At 48.6% G+C, this 14296-nt stretch overlaps 1 protein-coding gene across 1 annotated transcript in view; it reads right to left on the bottom strand.

Moving 5' to 3' along the window:
- Positions 1-14296, bottom strand: part of Kcnq1 (potassium voltage-gated channel subfamily Q member 1) — a 320601-nt gene that overhangs the window by 219360 nt on the left and 86945 nt on the right. The window contains exons 7-10 of the mRNA XM_075972864.1: positions 12319-12429; positions 11372-11467; positions 9751-9873; positions 8507-8648 (exon numbers count right to left, since the gene is read on the bottom strand). Of these exons, the coding sequence (XP_075828979.1) occupies positions 8507-8648; positions 9751-9873; positions 11372-11467; positions 12319-12429 (472 nt within the window). The remainder of the gene's footprint in view (positions 1-8506; positions 8649-9750; positions 9874-11371; positions 11468-12318; positions 12430-14296) is intronic.

Genomic DNA, 14296 nt, shown 5'->3' with positions numbered 1-14296 from the left:
CTTGGTTTACATCTGCCTGCATTTTACCTTTTCCAAGAAATCTGCCGTTTCATCTAAGTTTTGGACTTTAGTAACAAAGAGTTGTGAAGGATAGTCTTGTGGTTTTACATCCTGTCATTTGCACAAAGCCGAGCATCTCATTTCTGACACTGACAAGTTACGACATCACTCTTTCTCTTTTAGTCTAGCTGGTTAGTCACTTATTGATTTTTTTTCCTGGCCTTAAAAATCAACATGAGTTTCATTATTTTTCCTGTTTTTATTTTCCTACTTTTTTCCTCAAATCCTTATTTCCTTGTGTCTACTTATTTTGGTTTACTTAGCAGTTTTAATAGGTCCCAGTGTGAGGCCTTCTCTGAAGTGCTTGCACGGTTCTATCTGGTCCTCCCAAGAATTGCTTTAGCGGTGCCTTTAAACTGTTGCATTTTGTGTTTTCACTTTCAATTGATTCAAAACAGTCTGTCTGTCTTTTTTCCTTAGATTTCCTCTCTCTCCCTGTGTTATATAGAGACACATTCTTTGCTTTCCATATATTTCAGAATATGCCATCTTTTTAATTGATTTTAATTTAATTTTATTGTAGTCAAAGGACATATGACTTGACTAATTTTAAGTTTGTGAAATTTTTTCACAGCTCAGAATATGATCTGTCTTGGCATGTGCTCTCTTTGTAGCTGGCAGCCATGTTTATTCTGCTGTTGTTGGGAGGAACGTTCTACCAGGGTTAGTTAAGTCAACTTGATTGAAAGTATTGTTTGGATCTGCATTTAGTTTGACCTTTATGTCTAACTACAGCATCTCCAGCAATAGAGGTATTAAAATATATAACACTAGTAATAGATACATACCTCATACATACATCATAGGATCTGATGTGGAATATTTTTATCATTATTTTTCTAAATAGTCACAAATCTGGGACTGTATTTCCTCTTTCGGAGAATAAGTTTAAATGCCAGAAGCATCACTGTTCAGAAGAGTAAAGTGATGAACCCAATTCCAACAAAATAAAAAGTTTAAAGCTTGTGGAGCTCTTTCCCATCAGAGCCAAGCTAGCTTTCAGACTCTGTGTAGCAGGTGAACACCACAAAATTATTGGCATAAATATTTGCCTAGAAACAACACAAACCAGTTTCAAAAGAATTTAAAATGACAGGCATTAATGCTCATGTCACAGTAAGTAGATAAAAGCAGGATTAAAACTGAGCATTCAATGTGGACCCAACCCAGGGATGACAGTCATCAAAGCTGGGGTGTAGCCAGGGAGAGGACAGTTGTCCAAAACCTAGCAGCAATAAGACAAAAGCTGTTTTTTTCTTTATCATCTTCTCTGTATTCATGTTTTACAGTGAATATGAGCAGAAAACTCTATCTCTTAAAACTTCAAAGTAGATGTATTTTCTTAAAGATACAGGCTGCAGTGTGAAGATGATTAGGCAGATGTACCGGGTGGGAAAGTCCAGCTATGGGACAAGACAGAAATGGCTAAGTAAGGCACTGCTGGAAAGATGCGGGGAAACCAGGCTCTTGTAAGTCACATGACCCTTCTAGGTATACAACAGCCATTACCAGTTCACAATTCCTTCCAAGGTGGGCCCACTGATTCATCTATTCATCCATCATGAAGACTAGACTTGAGGTGACAAAAAAAGGAGGTAAAAATGCAGGATGATAGGGCTGTGTTATCAGTGGCAGTACCAAAGAGAGGGGGAGTCATCAGGACACTGGGAATAGAAATGAGAAGCCAGATGCAGTGCTGATGAGAAGGTTCTGATCCAGGCTCAAAATATACCTAAGAAACTATGATCAGCCTTCTTACTGGCCCCTCCATAGCCTACATCCCATCAGTGAGGTAGGTTCTCTACCCCAAAGTCCTGATCAACTTCCTCAGTATATGGAGGCTGCTGCGGGTCATTTGTGACAACTGGGAGGGTCATTAGAAGTTTTGATCAAGTCCAGCCAAAGTCCTGAGCTACTATCGCACCTGAGACCCAGAACACCTGTGCAGGTGGCAGAGGCGCTATACGCCTACAATTGTCCTACATCAGGTCTTGCTCTCCCACCCTGGTGGCTCTGATGCAGCAAAGTGGGAAGACTGAGAAGACACAGAAGAACCGCTCTGCAGCTGGCACTGACCTCACACTGGGAGTTTCCCAAGGCTAATCTATAAACCACCTGCTTCATAGTAACATGGGTGCCTGTTACAGATTCCAGGACCTTCCCACAGTCAAGACAACCCAAAGAATTGAAGTAGGTTTGTAAATCTGCTGCGGATGAGCTCTGGCCTATGTGGAGAGAGCGTTCTCTGACACAAAGAGAAAGCGTCTGTGTTAAGCAGCAAGCAGACCTAAAATTTGCTCCCTGCAAGAAGTCCCTAGACAAGTTTGTGGAAACAGAATGGCTGCCTTGCACATACCTCTGCGCTCCTCTGTAAAAGAGGCTCTGAAATCAGCCTGAGAACTGACAGGAGAGCAGGTGCGGCAGGACAGAACACATTCAGCCTGAACCAGGAGGCCTGGCTCTCAGCCTACCTGAGTAGCCACATGTGGACTCTGATGGCCCCTAAAGAAAGAAAGTGAATCTGGAATCTTCATAAGGCAAGAAGTGATAAGTGGGACTCCTCCCCAGTGTAAAACTAGGCCTTAGAGAGACCTATTATCAAAAGAGAAGATTCAAGGGAAACATACAAAAACAAAGCAAATAAATAAGCCCACACATTGGTAGGTAGGGGAATGAAGGAAATTCACCGGTCTTGCTCTATTCTTCCTGATGTATAAAAGCAAAGGGCCCTGCTTGACCTGCATGACAGAGACCTGCTCTCCAAGAGATGAGCCTCCACTCCAGTACATGAACTCTCTAGAAAACCTAGCCCAAAGCTGAGGCCCTGAAGACCTTGCATGGCTTTCCTGAGCTGTCCTATATGAGAGAAGATATAGCACCTCCCCCAGATATGTGCTCTTCCCCAGATACCCCACAGACAAAAGGTACTATAAACAAGAGTCTACACTACATGAAATTAGACTCCAGGATCTGCAGATGTTGAATTTATCAATAGAGGCTGAAAAAATAAACATGTTCATGTGACTTCAAAATGAAAAGTTGTAAAATGAAATATGAGAGAGGTATTAGGTGCTAAAACCAAGGCTGATTTAAAGGTCCACATGAGAATATACAGAAATGAGGAAATATACAGTAACTAAAATGACTATTTCATTAGATGGGTAAGGCAGTGGATGAGACATTCCTGCAGTTAGGAACGGCAGCAAGTACAAACATACTATGAGTAGCCTAAGAAAGACATGAGGCAGCCGGGGACAAGGTGAGATGGTCCAGGTGGGATGGAGGTGGGGGTTCCTTGGACTTCCCACAGGGCAGGGAACCCTGATTGCTCTTCGGGCTGAGGGGGGGGGACTTAATTGGGGGAGGGGAAGGGAAAAATGGGAGGCGGTGGAGGGGAAGAGACAGAAATCTTTAATAAATAAATAAATTTAAAAAATAAAAAATAAATAAAAAAACTCAAATCCATTGAGAACAGAAAAAAAAGTGCATTAAAATATCTCAATGAGTAAAATTTTGACTTAAATAAAAAAAAAAGAAGGGGACTTGGAAGATAGCTCAGTATGAAAGTGTTTGGTTCACAAGCATGAAGACCTTGGTTTGATTCCCACAAAACTGTATGATATGGTGACATGTGCTTGCAATCCCAGCAGTGTGGAGGCAGAGACAGGAGGATTTCTGGGGCTCACTGAGCAGCCAGTCTAGCCTGATTAATAAACTAGAGCTCATTAATGAGAGACTCCATCTCTGAGAAGGAGATGGTGTTTCTGAGAATGACACCCAAAGTTGTCCACTGGCCCTCACACAATACATATGTACACAACAGTTTCTAGTAGATATGGGAGCCACTTTGCTCGCCTGATGCAAGATATACGACCTCAGATTCAAGAGTTAGTACCATACCCCATGATTGAAAAAAAATGATCCACCACTTTGATACATCATATTTGTATAACTAAACTCAGAATTTTCAGAGTCATCAGGGGTGAAAAGGTCATGTACAAAGAGATGTCTGTATGCAATTTTCCCAACTGAACCATCATCCAGGAGCAAGAAACAATAAAAAGATATAATCCAGCTGCAGCTGAATGCTCACCAAGACCATCCCTGGGGGAAGCCTAGACTCCCAGAAGAAAGAAGTCTAGTTAAATCTGTGAGCAAGCCTCAGTGGTTGACACCAGCAGTGATGTGAACAAGTAATGCAGAGGATTGTTTGAATAGGCAAAACTAAAACACTGGGCAACAGCAGCCTAGAGGTGTGTATTGTGGGGGCAGGCAGCGTGACAGCACCTAGAACACACCCAGGTCTCCTGAGGCTCGAAAGATGGGTCCGCATGATATAGAGATCATAAAAGTTTTTAAAATGTGACTCTATGGGAGCCATAGAAATTCACACACAGGCTGGAGTAGCGGAGTGCACCCAGAAAATGCCTCTGTCACTGACAGCTTTGTGAACTCCTGGGAGTCAGAGCTACTGCTTGACACACCTTGGAAGACCTACTACATTTGTGGGAACAATCAAGCCCCACCCACAGCAGGATCTCTGCATAAATGCACCAGTATGTTAGCTGTCCACTAAGGCCACAGGTGAGTACTCAGGATTCCTAAGGGCAGCAGTAGTCAGGTCACCAATGTTGGGCTTCTCCATGATCTAGGGCCCTGGGCCTTGCTCTGCACCTTCTCCTTGGACCTGGATATCAATCTCTTTTAAATGCTAGTGGCATGTGGCTTGAGTCCTCCAGAGTGAAGGGCAATGCCTATCAGACCTAGATAGTTCCCTGTGTCCTCTCTAAGCTGTTGGCATTACTCCTGTCTCCTGGTAAGAGAGGTGGGCCTTCTGGGAGAGGAGCAGACTCCTGCCTGCTTTTCACAGTGCATCTCTTTAAGGGGGCACACCCCCATTTTCACTGCAGGGTAGACTGGGAAGAGATCCTTTCCCTTACCTGCTTCCACCACTCCAAGTCCACTATACCTGCACACATCCCATAGGTGAGCCTAGAAGAGTTTTCTTAGGATATGTGTGTATCCTTGGGAGGTCCCTGAATGATTCTGGGTCTCTGTCCAGCCATTTTGGTTGGGATAGCACTGCAGCCCACTTCTACCTTCAGCATACACTGAAAGGACTGTCTGCATGTGGATTTTTGCACACCATGAACAGGTATGTGTCCTATGCTAGGACAAGATTATGGCTTCCTAGTTCTCACACACAGATGAGGTCCAAGTCTTGGTTTGGCCTGGCACTAAAAGTCAGTGTGACTGCTTGGGATCTGCCTCGTGGGAGCAGACACTCTGGGGCTTTCCCAGTGATATCCCTCCCCCACTGGGATTAGCACCCCGTCTCCATGCCAGAGTGTCCAAGATTCCTAAGAGCCTCTTAGATAAGGAGACTTGGGTATAACAGGTAACCCGTGGGGTAGGGGTTGCCCTGGGTCCTTAGAGGGACCAGACCAGTAGCTCAGTCTCCAAAATCTGGAGGCTCTGGTCTAGGCTGACTTATCTCATTAATAGAAAGAGACAGCGCGGTGTGGGAGCATTCCACAAGCAGTGCTGCTTTCTCCGCTCGTGTACCTCATTAACATGCCACAGACATCACTGCGGACTTCATAACACTAAGCAGGCTGAATGGACGGCAGGGACACTGCTGCCCCGTATTCAGAAAACATCGAGTGATGCTTCTCCTGGGCAGGCACAGGGCTGCATCCCTGCCGCCTCCGCTCACGCCCAACCTGCCCATTAGCATTAGCAGAAAGCCCCTATTTGCATTGAGACAATGATCCTACCCCTGAAGCAGAGCTGCAGGGGCACTGGGCATTTGTTGGCACAATTGCCCTTTGTGCCCGCTCCAGTGGGCAGGCGGGGAATATGTCCCAGGGGCTCATGGATATGTGGCCAGCCCTGAGCCAAATCCCCATGCCATCTGATGAGGACGTAGCAGCTTGGCGCTCAGTAGAGTGGGGCCCAGGCTGGGTCCTGACAGACGGGATGCCTAGGGTAGTCTTCAGGAGCATAGAACAGCTACAGCCTCTTTCTCAAACACTTCCCACCCTCCTGCCAAGATGTAGTAGTGGGAACAATGACACAAGCCACAGGTCTGCTGCCCCCAGACAAACTGAACTTGGTGGGCTGGGGCCCTAACACCTGTGAGAAGAAGGATGAAGAACAATATTGTTGGCCACCCTCTGCTATACCTAAAACTGTCCTTACAACTGCCAACAAGCTGCAAGTTTCTGGAACATTCTACTTAGTACCAACACATTCTAGCAGGTGCCAGGCATTGGGAAGAAATCTGAGAAGCCTAAATGACAGAATAACAGAGGGGCATAGCATCAACACAGGAGACAGTGTTGGATACACATTGTCGGTCTGGATCCTTAGCTCCCATCCTACCAAGGATGCAATGTCAGTGCCTATTTCCTGCCTGACCATATAGCACATAAGGCTTGGCATAACTCTTGGCAGCCCAGATACTGAAACTGGATGTCCAGTCCCCAACAGGACACTCAAATGAAGCCTTCCCTTGGAGCCTGGGACTCGTTGAAGGTAAGCAGGAATAATCCTGAATGAGAGGGTAGATTCTGACTGCAGAAACCAGGCCCACAGGAGCCAGCACTAGGCCCTGGGTTTTCTATCATTGCTAGGGTGAGCAAATAGTCAAAGAGGAAGTGAGGTGAACACCTATACCTTTGGCTCAACCTTCCAGCTCTCCAATAGGACGAGGATTCTCCCCAACCTCAAGTGCTGAGGCCCAACTATCATTTCTTTGTACTTTCAGTCAGATGTCCCCTCCACTTAGGACTGCATCTTGGGCAGGGACTTTAGGAATGTTTGTGAGGTCTCTCCTCCCTGTCTTTCAGAAAGTGGTACTTGGACTCTCCCAATTCATGAATACTTGGGTCCCTTAGATAAAATAGGAAAGCATTTACATAGAACTTTCTTGCACATCCGTATGACATCTCCAGACTCTTTAGAAAAACAACTGCCATGTAATAACCTGCTAACTGATTGAGTCAGAGGATGCAGAACCTGTGGACACTGGAATAGCTGAACCATTTGCCTCAGTATATAGTCCTGAGAGGAATCAGTCAGCAGGACAGTGTAAGGGATTTCCCAGGAGATGCTGAGAAAAAAAAATGTGGTAAGTATAGCCACATCCCAGTCCCAGTGACAGATCATTATCTCAATACCCACACTGACTCAGAGGAGGAAAAAGGCCAGAACCATTCAAATCAAGTTACAGACAGCTGCTAGAGAATTCAGTCATTCACTGTGAGCTGGGTACTGAAGTTTTCAGAGAGATAATGAGAGCTGCAGGGAGAACTGGGTTCCTTCCACAGCCACCTATGCTGTCTCCCAAGGGTTATGCTGCAAATTCAAAGTCTCCACTTTGTATTTGGGGCCAGGAATGTGAGAATCCTAGACTCATACAGCCGTGTCTCATGGGAAAGTACTCAACAATATACCGTGATAACAGAAACAGTACATGTACCTCCAGAGAAGTCTCTCTGGTCAGTGGATACCTGGTGCTCCTGCTGTGGTCCCCAATAAAGGGGTCTCCAGACCAAAGGAAGGATGTGCCAAGAGTGCTCACAGCCTATCTGCCCTGTATCTGGTGACCCAGAGGCATATCTGGAGGCATGCCACATTCCCACTCTATGGCCTGGAAAATATGCCTGACCTCTCCACGTTCCCTTCTCAAGTGTTGCAGAGCCTTGCTGTGGCTTAACAAAGGCAAAACTTGAACTGGGACCCAGCATCCAAAGCTTGGACAGGCCTGCAGTCTAATAACCAGGTCCCATGAGCCAGGCCTCATCCAAGCCCCACAGTGGGATGAATATAGAGGAACAGCTCTGGTGAGAGCAGATATAAACCTAGGGCTTTAAGAAGTGTCTGTCCATCAAGGTGCTGACCCCAATTCCATATGTTCCCATGATTTCAGCAACCATTCACTGACTCTCCAGAGCCTGCAGAGGCCTCATCTCTACCACCCTCACCTCGGGACTTCCCTGTCAGTGGGCAAATCTCTAAGAGGTCACCCTAGCCATTTTTCAAATACAGAAACTTGGGTGCTGAAAAAGAGAGGTCCAGTGAATAGGACATATGTGCCACCTTCCCTTTTGTGGCAAGGTCAGGCCATGCTGACCCCCAACGTCAAAGGCAGTTGTAGGCCTCCTCTCAGAAGACTGTACTTCCTTTGGAAAGGCAAGGGGAACACGGCATCAAAGCTTCCAGAAACTTCCAGGTCTACTCTGCCTTCCATCCTCCTGTAGCAGAGACCTCAAAGCTATGTTTGGGCTCCCAAGTTAGGCAGAGACTGTGTGTGCAAAGGGTCCTTATGGAGAGAGTGCCAGGAGAGGACTGGGGGTGGCATGGAAACTCCCCAAGCCAGACTGACGCTGCTACAGGGTCAGCACTGAGGGCCCTGGCCCTGCACACATGTGTGCTTGCTTACCTGAGCTGTCATAGCCATCAGGGGAGAAATGGTCTGGCCTCCGATCCTCTGGAGGATCATATGTGATGTGAGGGACATTGAATATTTTCTCTCCAGGACTCATCCCATTATCCTTGTCCAGCTTGAACTTCTTCTTCTTTACCTAAAATGTTCACATGATGAATGGCAGCTCCTGAGCACCATCTGCCAGATCGTCAACCAGCCCCACAGCACCTGGAGAGTCCTGAGTCCAGCCTTGAGCTATGTACCCTTGAGGGAACTTGGGTCAGAGGCTGAGCTCTAGCACCCTCAAACATTGATGGAGTGAGGTTTCAGTGTGCTGATGTTGCTGGAGGGATCAGGGTGTGACTTGGCCCAGAGTGGCCCTCTGTGAGCCTTAGCCTAAGAAAGGCAGACAGACCAAAAAAATAAAAATAGGACAATAGTATGGCTGAAGGCCAAGGCAGCAAAGTAAATGGTGGGAGATACACTAGGAGCACTGGAGCCTCTTTAAAGAGGTCTCCTGGCTGGGCGGTGGTGGCACACACCTTTAATTCCAGCACTCGGGAGGCAGAGGCAGCCAGATCTTTGTCAGTTCGAGAATAGCCTGGTCTACAGAACAAATTTCAGGACAGCCAAGGGCACATTAGAAAACCCTGTCTGGGAAAAAAAATCAAACCAAAACAAGCAAAGGGGTCTCCTGGATAAAGTAGGGGAGCAGGTTGTGTGAAGCCAGGGAGAACATCCAGGCAAAGGGAAGAGCAAGCTCAAGTGTCCAATGACAATTGGAAGCTGGGAAGATTGTCTCTTCAAGGAAAGTGAAGTGAGGGCCAGCAAGAGGAAGAGCTCCAACCTTTTCCTCAGTGCTCCAGGTAGATGACAGGTCTCCTGCCCACAGCTGCTGGAACCTCCCTCCTCTGTGATCTAGAGCTCCTACCTTCCCCTCTGCCTGCTTTACCCAACAAGGAAAACCAGCACCAGGATCCTCTCAAGAGCTTTCTTCTAGCAGTTAATGGAGCCAGCCCATCCTATTTCAGAAGTACTCTCTTTAGACCTATCCTGGTCTTGGCATGGCCAGTCCAATATGGCTCCAAGGGCAGAGGACATGAGGACAGCAGGGATCAGGTCAGACTTCCTCTGAATGGTGGTGGGACCCCAATGAGCGCTGCCCTCAATGGCAATACTAGGGTTTTACACTCAGCCTCTCCAGCTTCCTGAGCTGCTAACACTCAATCCCCATTCTGGTGACTGGTAAGATTGCTTACCATGACAGACTTCTTAGGCTTGGGGCTAGGGGACAGCAGAGGGTGGCTCCGGGTAGGCTTCCGGACATAGATCTTCCAGGTGGATGAGTCAGGGTTCTCAGCAGCATAGCACCTCCATGCAGTCTGATACCAAATAGAGGGGAGAGGAAAGAGGAGTCATTGATCCAGCCATTCAGTGGTACCTCTTGGAAAACCTTGAGCTCTTCCAAGAGCCCCAGGCCCCTTCCCTGGCAGCAGGACCTGACCCTCTAGGGCTAGGAAGGGAGCTGCCTTATGCGTCAACTATCAGTCATAACTCAGATGCTAACAAGATCTTTGCCTGTGACCTGAATCCCTCCTGAAGAGTGGCCTCGAGCAAACCTCAGACACATCAGCTAAGGCAGAGTTAGACACTCAGGTTTACCTAGAGAAAGATAGTGGAAAAGGGTTGCCCAGGCCTGTGTGAACACCAGCAGGGTGTGGAACACCAGCAGGGACCAGCATGAGGTGAGGCCTCCTCGAGGCTTCAAGTGCTAGCCTGTGACTATGAGGAGCCTCTGATGACTACAAATGAATCTCTTGGCCAGCATTCTAGAGGGACAATCCCTTCCCTTAGTCATTACAGCAAGGTGACCTGCAGAAGACCCTGGAGGGGCCTGAGGGAACCAAGGCAGCAAGAAGAGGAAGAAACACATGCCAGAACCTCTTATGGGGACATATCACAATGGCTTTGTCACTAGAAGCCCTATGGGCATAAGAAAGCAAAACTGGTTCAAAGTTCTACGTGCTGGCAAAGTTTCTGGGAAGACAGCCCCACTCGGTGACAGGGATCTAGCACAGACACCAAACCCAGGCAGGGATACCTATGACCCGGGACAGTTTAGAGGCCCTTCCAGGGGTTGCATGTTTCACGCACACCCTATGTGGGCAGCTCCACTTGAACTAGAGGGGTTCACACAGTGGTTATAGCCACTACTCTGGTTAGATTGTTATGTCCACACCCAGGCTATGTTGGTCATGTAGAGCACCCGTGCTCGGAGTCCTCACCTGACCTCAGCTCGGTTAGCAATAAAAACCAGAGACCCAGTTTGCAACGGTTCTCTTTACCATTGAAGGGCAGTCCAGGTCTCTGGAGTGTTCCTAAGGGCCTAGAGAACAGTAGCAAAGCCCACCATTTCTTCAGTTATGTTTAGAGCCTTCTTGCTCCTTGATCTCAGGCTCTGCTGTCACTAACTCCCAACCTTCTGAGAAGTGGCCCGTGCTGTCTGACTATTGTACTTACTATTCCCACAAATGGCCACTGGTCACCGTAAAAGCTGGGTCCTGGTCCACTAGGCCTCCTCTCTCTGACTTGTCCCTGTCCACACAGGCTGACTGGCAGAGTACAGACTGGCTGAGTGGCTATGGTCAGGCCTCATGCAATCCTGCAAGTATGGCCGTCAATGGGAATAGTATAGGAAGTAATGGTCCTGCATTTTTGTGCCCATCCTGCCATCCCAATAATGGGTATTTTCCCAGAGAGCCACCTTACCATGGGAGGAGCCACAGCAAAAGGACCCATTCCTCTCAGGCAGTAGGCATGGCTGGAGGGGCTTCACTGCCCAAGCACATAGCACTAACACCCACCGGGCACAGCACATACCTGGATGAGGGATGCCGCGGCTGGGATCTGCCGGTTGAAGTGCTTCTGCCTCTGCTTCTGTTGGACCTTCAGGGCAAACCCAGAGCCAAGTATCCCCTGGTAAGGGACACAAGGTATCTATTGTCACATGGGTCATGCTGGCCAATACTCAACAAAGGACAAAGGCCCCAAGGAAGAGCAAGAGGAGCAAAAGGCACCTGGAGACCAGGCATGCACAGTGCCCAGGGCTGTGGCAAGGCAGCCACCACCAGGAGGTGGGTAGGAGACAGCAGATGCCCCAGGGGAGCAGGAGTTTGAGCCTGTGCTCAGCCAGAAGCCCACGGCTACTGCAGCCAGGGTAGCCAAGAAGAGCAGTGACAGAGAAAGAGTGTTACCTTAGCAATAGGGGGCCATGCAGGAGACATACACCATGTTATAACTTATGCCTATATGCACATACGACAGACACATGAACACACATTATCTCCCATGTGCTGTAGAGACTCATGCAACAGATACTATATAGACATGGAACATATGAGCAAATATACGTGTACACATGACACACATTAAATCAGAGATACATATATGAACACATGTACACAGAACATATGGTAAATATGCTATTCAAATGCAACACAGATACTTATAAATTCAACACATGTACAGTATATACACACAACATGTATAAGAGACACCTACAATGACACATATATACAAGTAACCAGTGTGTGTCCAACATAGCACACATGTGTAGGCATAGGTCTATGGTTTCTAGAAAGGTCATGAAATAGAGTCACTCCCAGCTGCAGAGCAGGCCTACAGGTTCTGCCCAGTCTGCTCCCCTGGACCTTACTGCTTCTGTCAAGGGTCACGACAGGCTGCCTCTCATTCTACTTCAAGGGAGGCTCAGGAGTTGGGGCAAGGATGCAGGGGAAACAGAGGATAGGGTCCCCTTGGGCACCCACCGCTGGGAGTGCAAAGAAGGATATGGCGAAGACAGAGAAACAGGAGGCGATGGTCTTCCCGACCCACGTCTGGGGTACCTTATCCCCGTAGCCAATGGTGGTGACTGTGACCTACAAGGAAGAAGGACAGCAGTCAGTGGCTGGTGGGCTGAGAACCTCAGAAAGGACACCTGCCAGTTCCAAGCCAGTATCTTCATAACAAGAGAGACCAACCTAAAACCCTGTTCACCATAATAGTGAGGCACAGTTCTGAGAAAGTTCCAGGAACAGCACTGTGGTAAGTTGGTTAGTTTAAGTTTCTGTCTCCTTAGTCCCTCAGCTCTGACTACCACAGATGGCACAGCCCTGGGGTTGCAGAGAGGTTGGGATGTGCAGGACAGGCAAACAGCTCAGAGCCCACCCACAGGGGCCAGGCTTCCTGCCCCATCCCAAGGAGCCCTGTCTTGGCCACCGAAGTTGCAGTACACTGGCCCCCAGGAGGCCGGAAGTTCCCACTGAGGCCAGCGGTCCACAAAGCCCCAGGATGGGGCTGACATGCTGCTTCCTGCCACCAGCCCAGGGATCCAGATGTTTCATTTTTCCTTTTCAGAGAGAATAAGACAAGGCGCTAGCCTTCTTCTCGGTGGGAGAGCAGCGTCCAGGGTATGCAGTGGGACAATAGGAGTGAGGGGCTGCTCCCCCCCCCAGGTCACCCCCTGCCATCTGTCATCTGAGGTTTACTCCTGAGGCCTCTGATGAGGGACTTGGGGGCCCACCCTAGCTGTGCCTAACTACTAGATCACACCATAATTCTGCCTTGGGCTGGGGAGACCAGGGTGTCACACGCACTCACACACAGCCACTGAGAACACAACACGCTGTCCAGGTCAGCCCTGCAGCTAAGGCAGGTCAGTGTGACGGGAGAGCCAATTGCTCACTCCAGATGCCTCAGCTGCCACACTGGGGTCCAAGTGACAACCACCCAGCCGAGACCTACATGAGAATCCCTAAGTGACCCCTGGCCAACAGGGTCAGCAAGGACGGGGCCTGGGGAACACCATCTAATAGACTTCAACTGAAGGGAGGCCCAGAGAGGAAGCTCCAAGATCCCTCCAGACCATCACTACCCACGTCATTCCCAGACAGATTGCACTCTGGACCACTGCTGTTCCCCAGTGTCCACTAAGGAAGAGGGGAAGGTAAGAGAAGTATGGGAGTCAGAGGTGATCAGGCACACATGAATGGCTGCGGAGATGGGTGCTCGCAGTCCAGGAAGCACTCTGAGCAACCACAGCAGGGGAACAGAGGACAAGGACAGCAGGAGTCACCTCATAGTGCCAAGTTCATTACTCTAGCAGTATGCTAACAAGTCATGAAACAACAGGTCAGTCTCCCTGGATGGCAACCAACAGGACAGGCCACAGCTGGCCCAGGCCACCATTGGGCCACCCCCCTCAGGGCTGCACCAGGCTATAGAGGGTGCATACTGGTGTTTCCCACAACTGCCCACATGCAATCTTCCCCACAATGTCATTATCCTTAAACAAATCCACACCCCACACACAAACAGAGGGCATAGCAAGCCATTCATGACTGGGCTCTTTAAAGGGACCACCCTGTTCTACATATGTGGCCATACAGTTGGAAATGTGCCTCACATGGAGACAGGGACACACACTCCCATTCCCATACACATGAGGGAACATGCACCACCGACAGAGCCAAGACCATGGGGGTGTGCATACACACTGCACAAGTTCACAAAGAGGTCTAGAGGTCACGCCCATGACTGACATACAGGGCACATGCTGTCCAGACATCTTATGTGCACACACACACCTGAAACAGCTCTGAAAATGTAAACTGAAGCCAAGTCACTCCTGGGACTGAGGGCATGGCTGCCAGCAGGCTGCTGGATAAGAGGACCCAAGGGAGCTGAGCTCCTCGCTAGTAGTGTCTTCCCAGAGGGCCTGCACCACACATGTGAGAGCTGGCCTAC

The sequence above is a fragment of the Microtus pennsylvanicus genome, chromosome 5 (assembly GCF_037038515.1).
Source record: "Microtus pennsylvanicus isolate mMicPen1 chromosome 5, mMicPen1.hap1, whole genome shotgun sequence".
Taxonomy (NCBI): domain Eukaryota; kingdom Metazoa; phylum Chordata; class Mammalia; order Rodentia; family Cricetidae; genus Microtus; species Microtus pennsylvanicus.
This window is presented reverse-complemented; position numbering and strand designations above follow the sequence as displayed.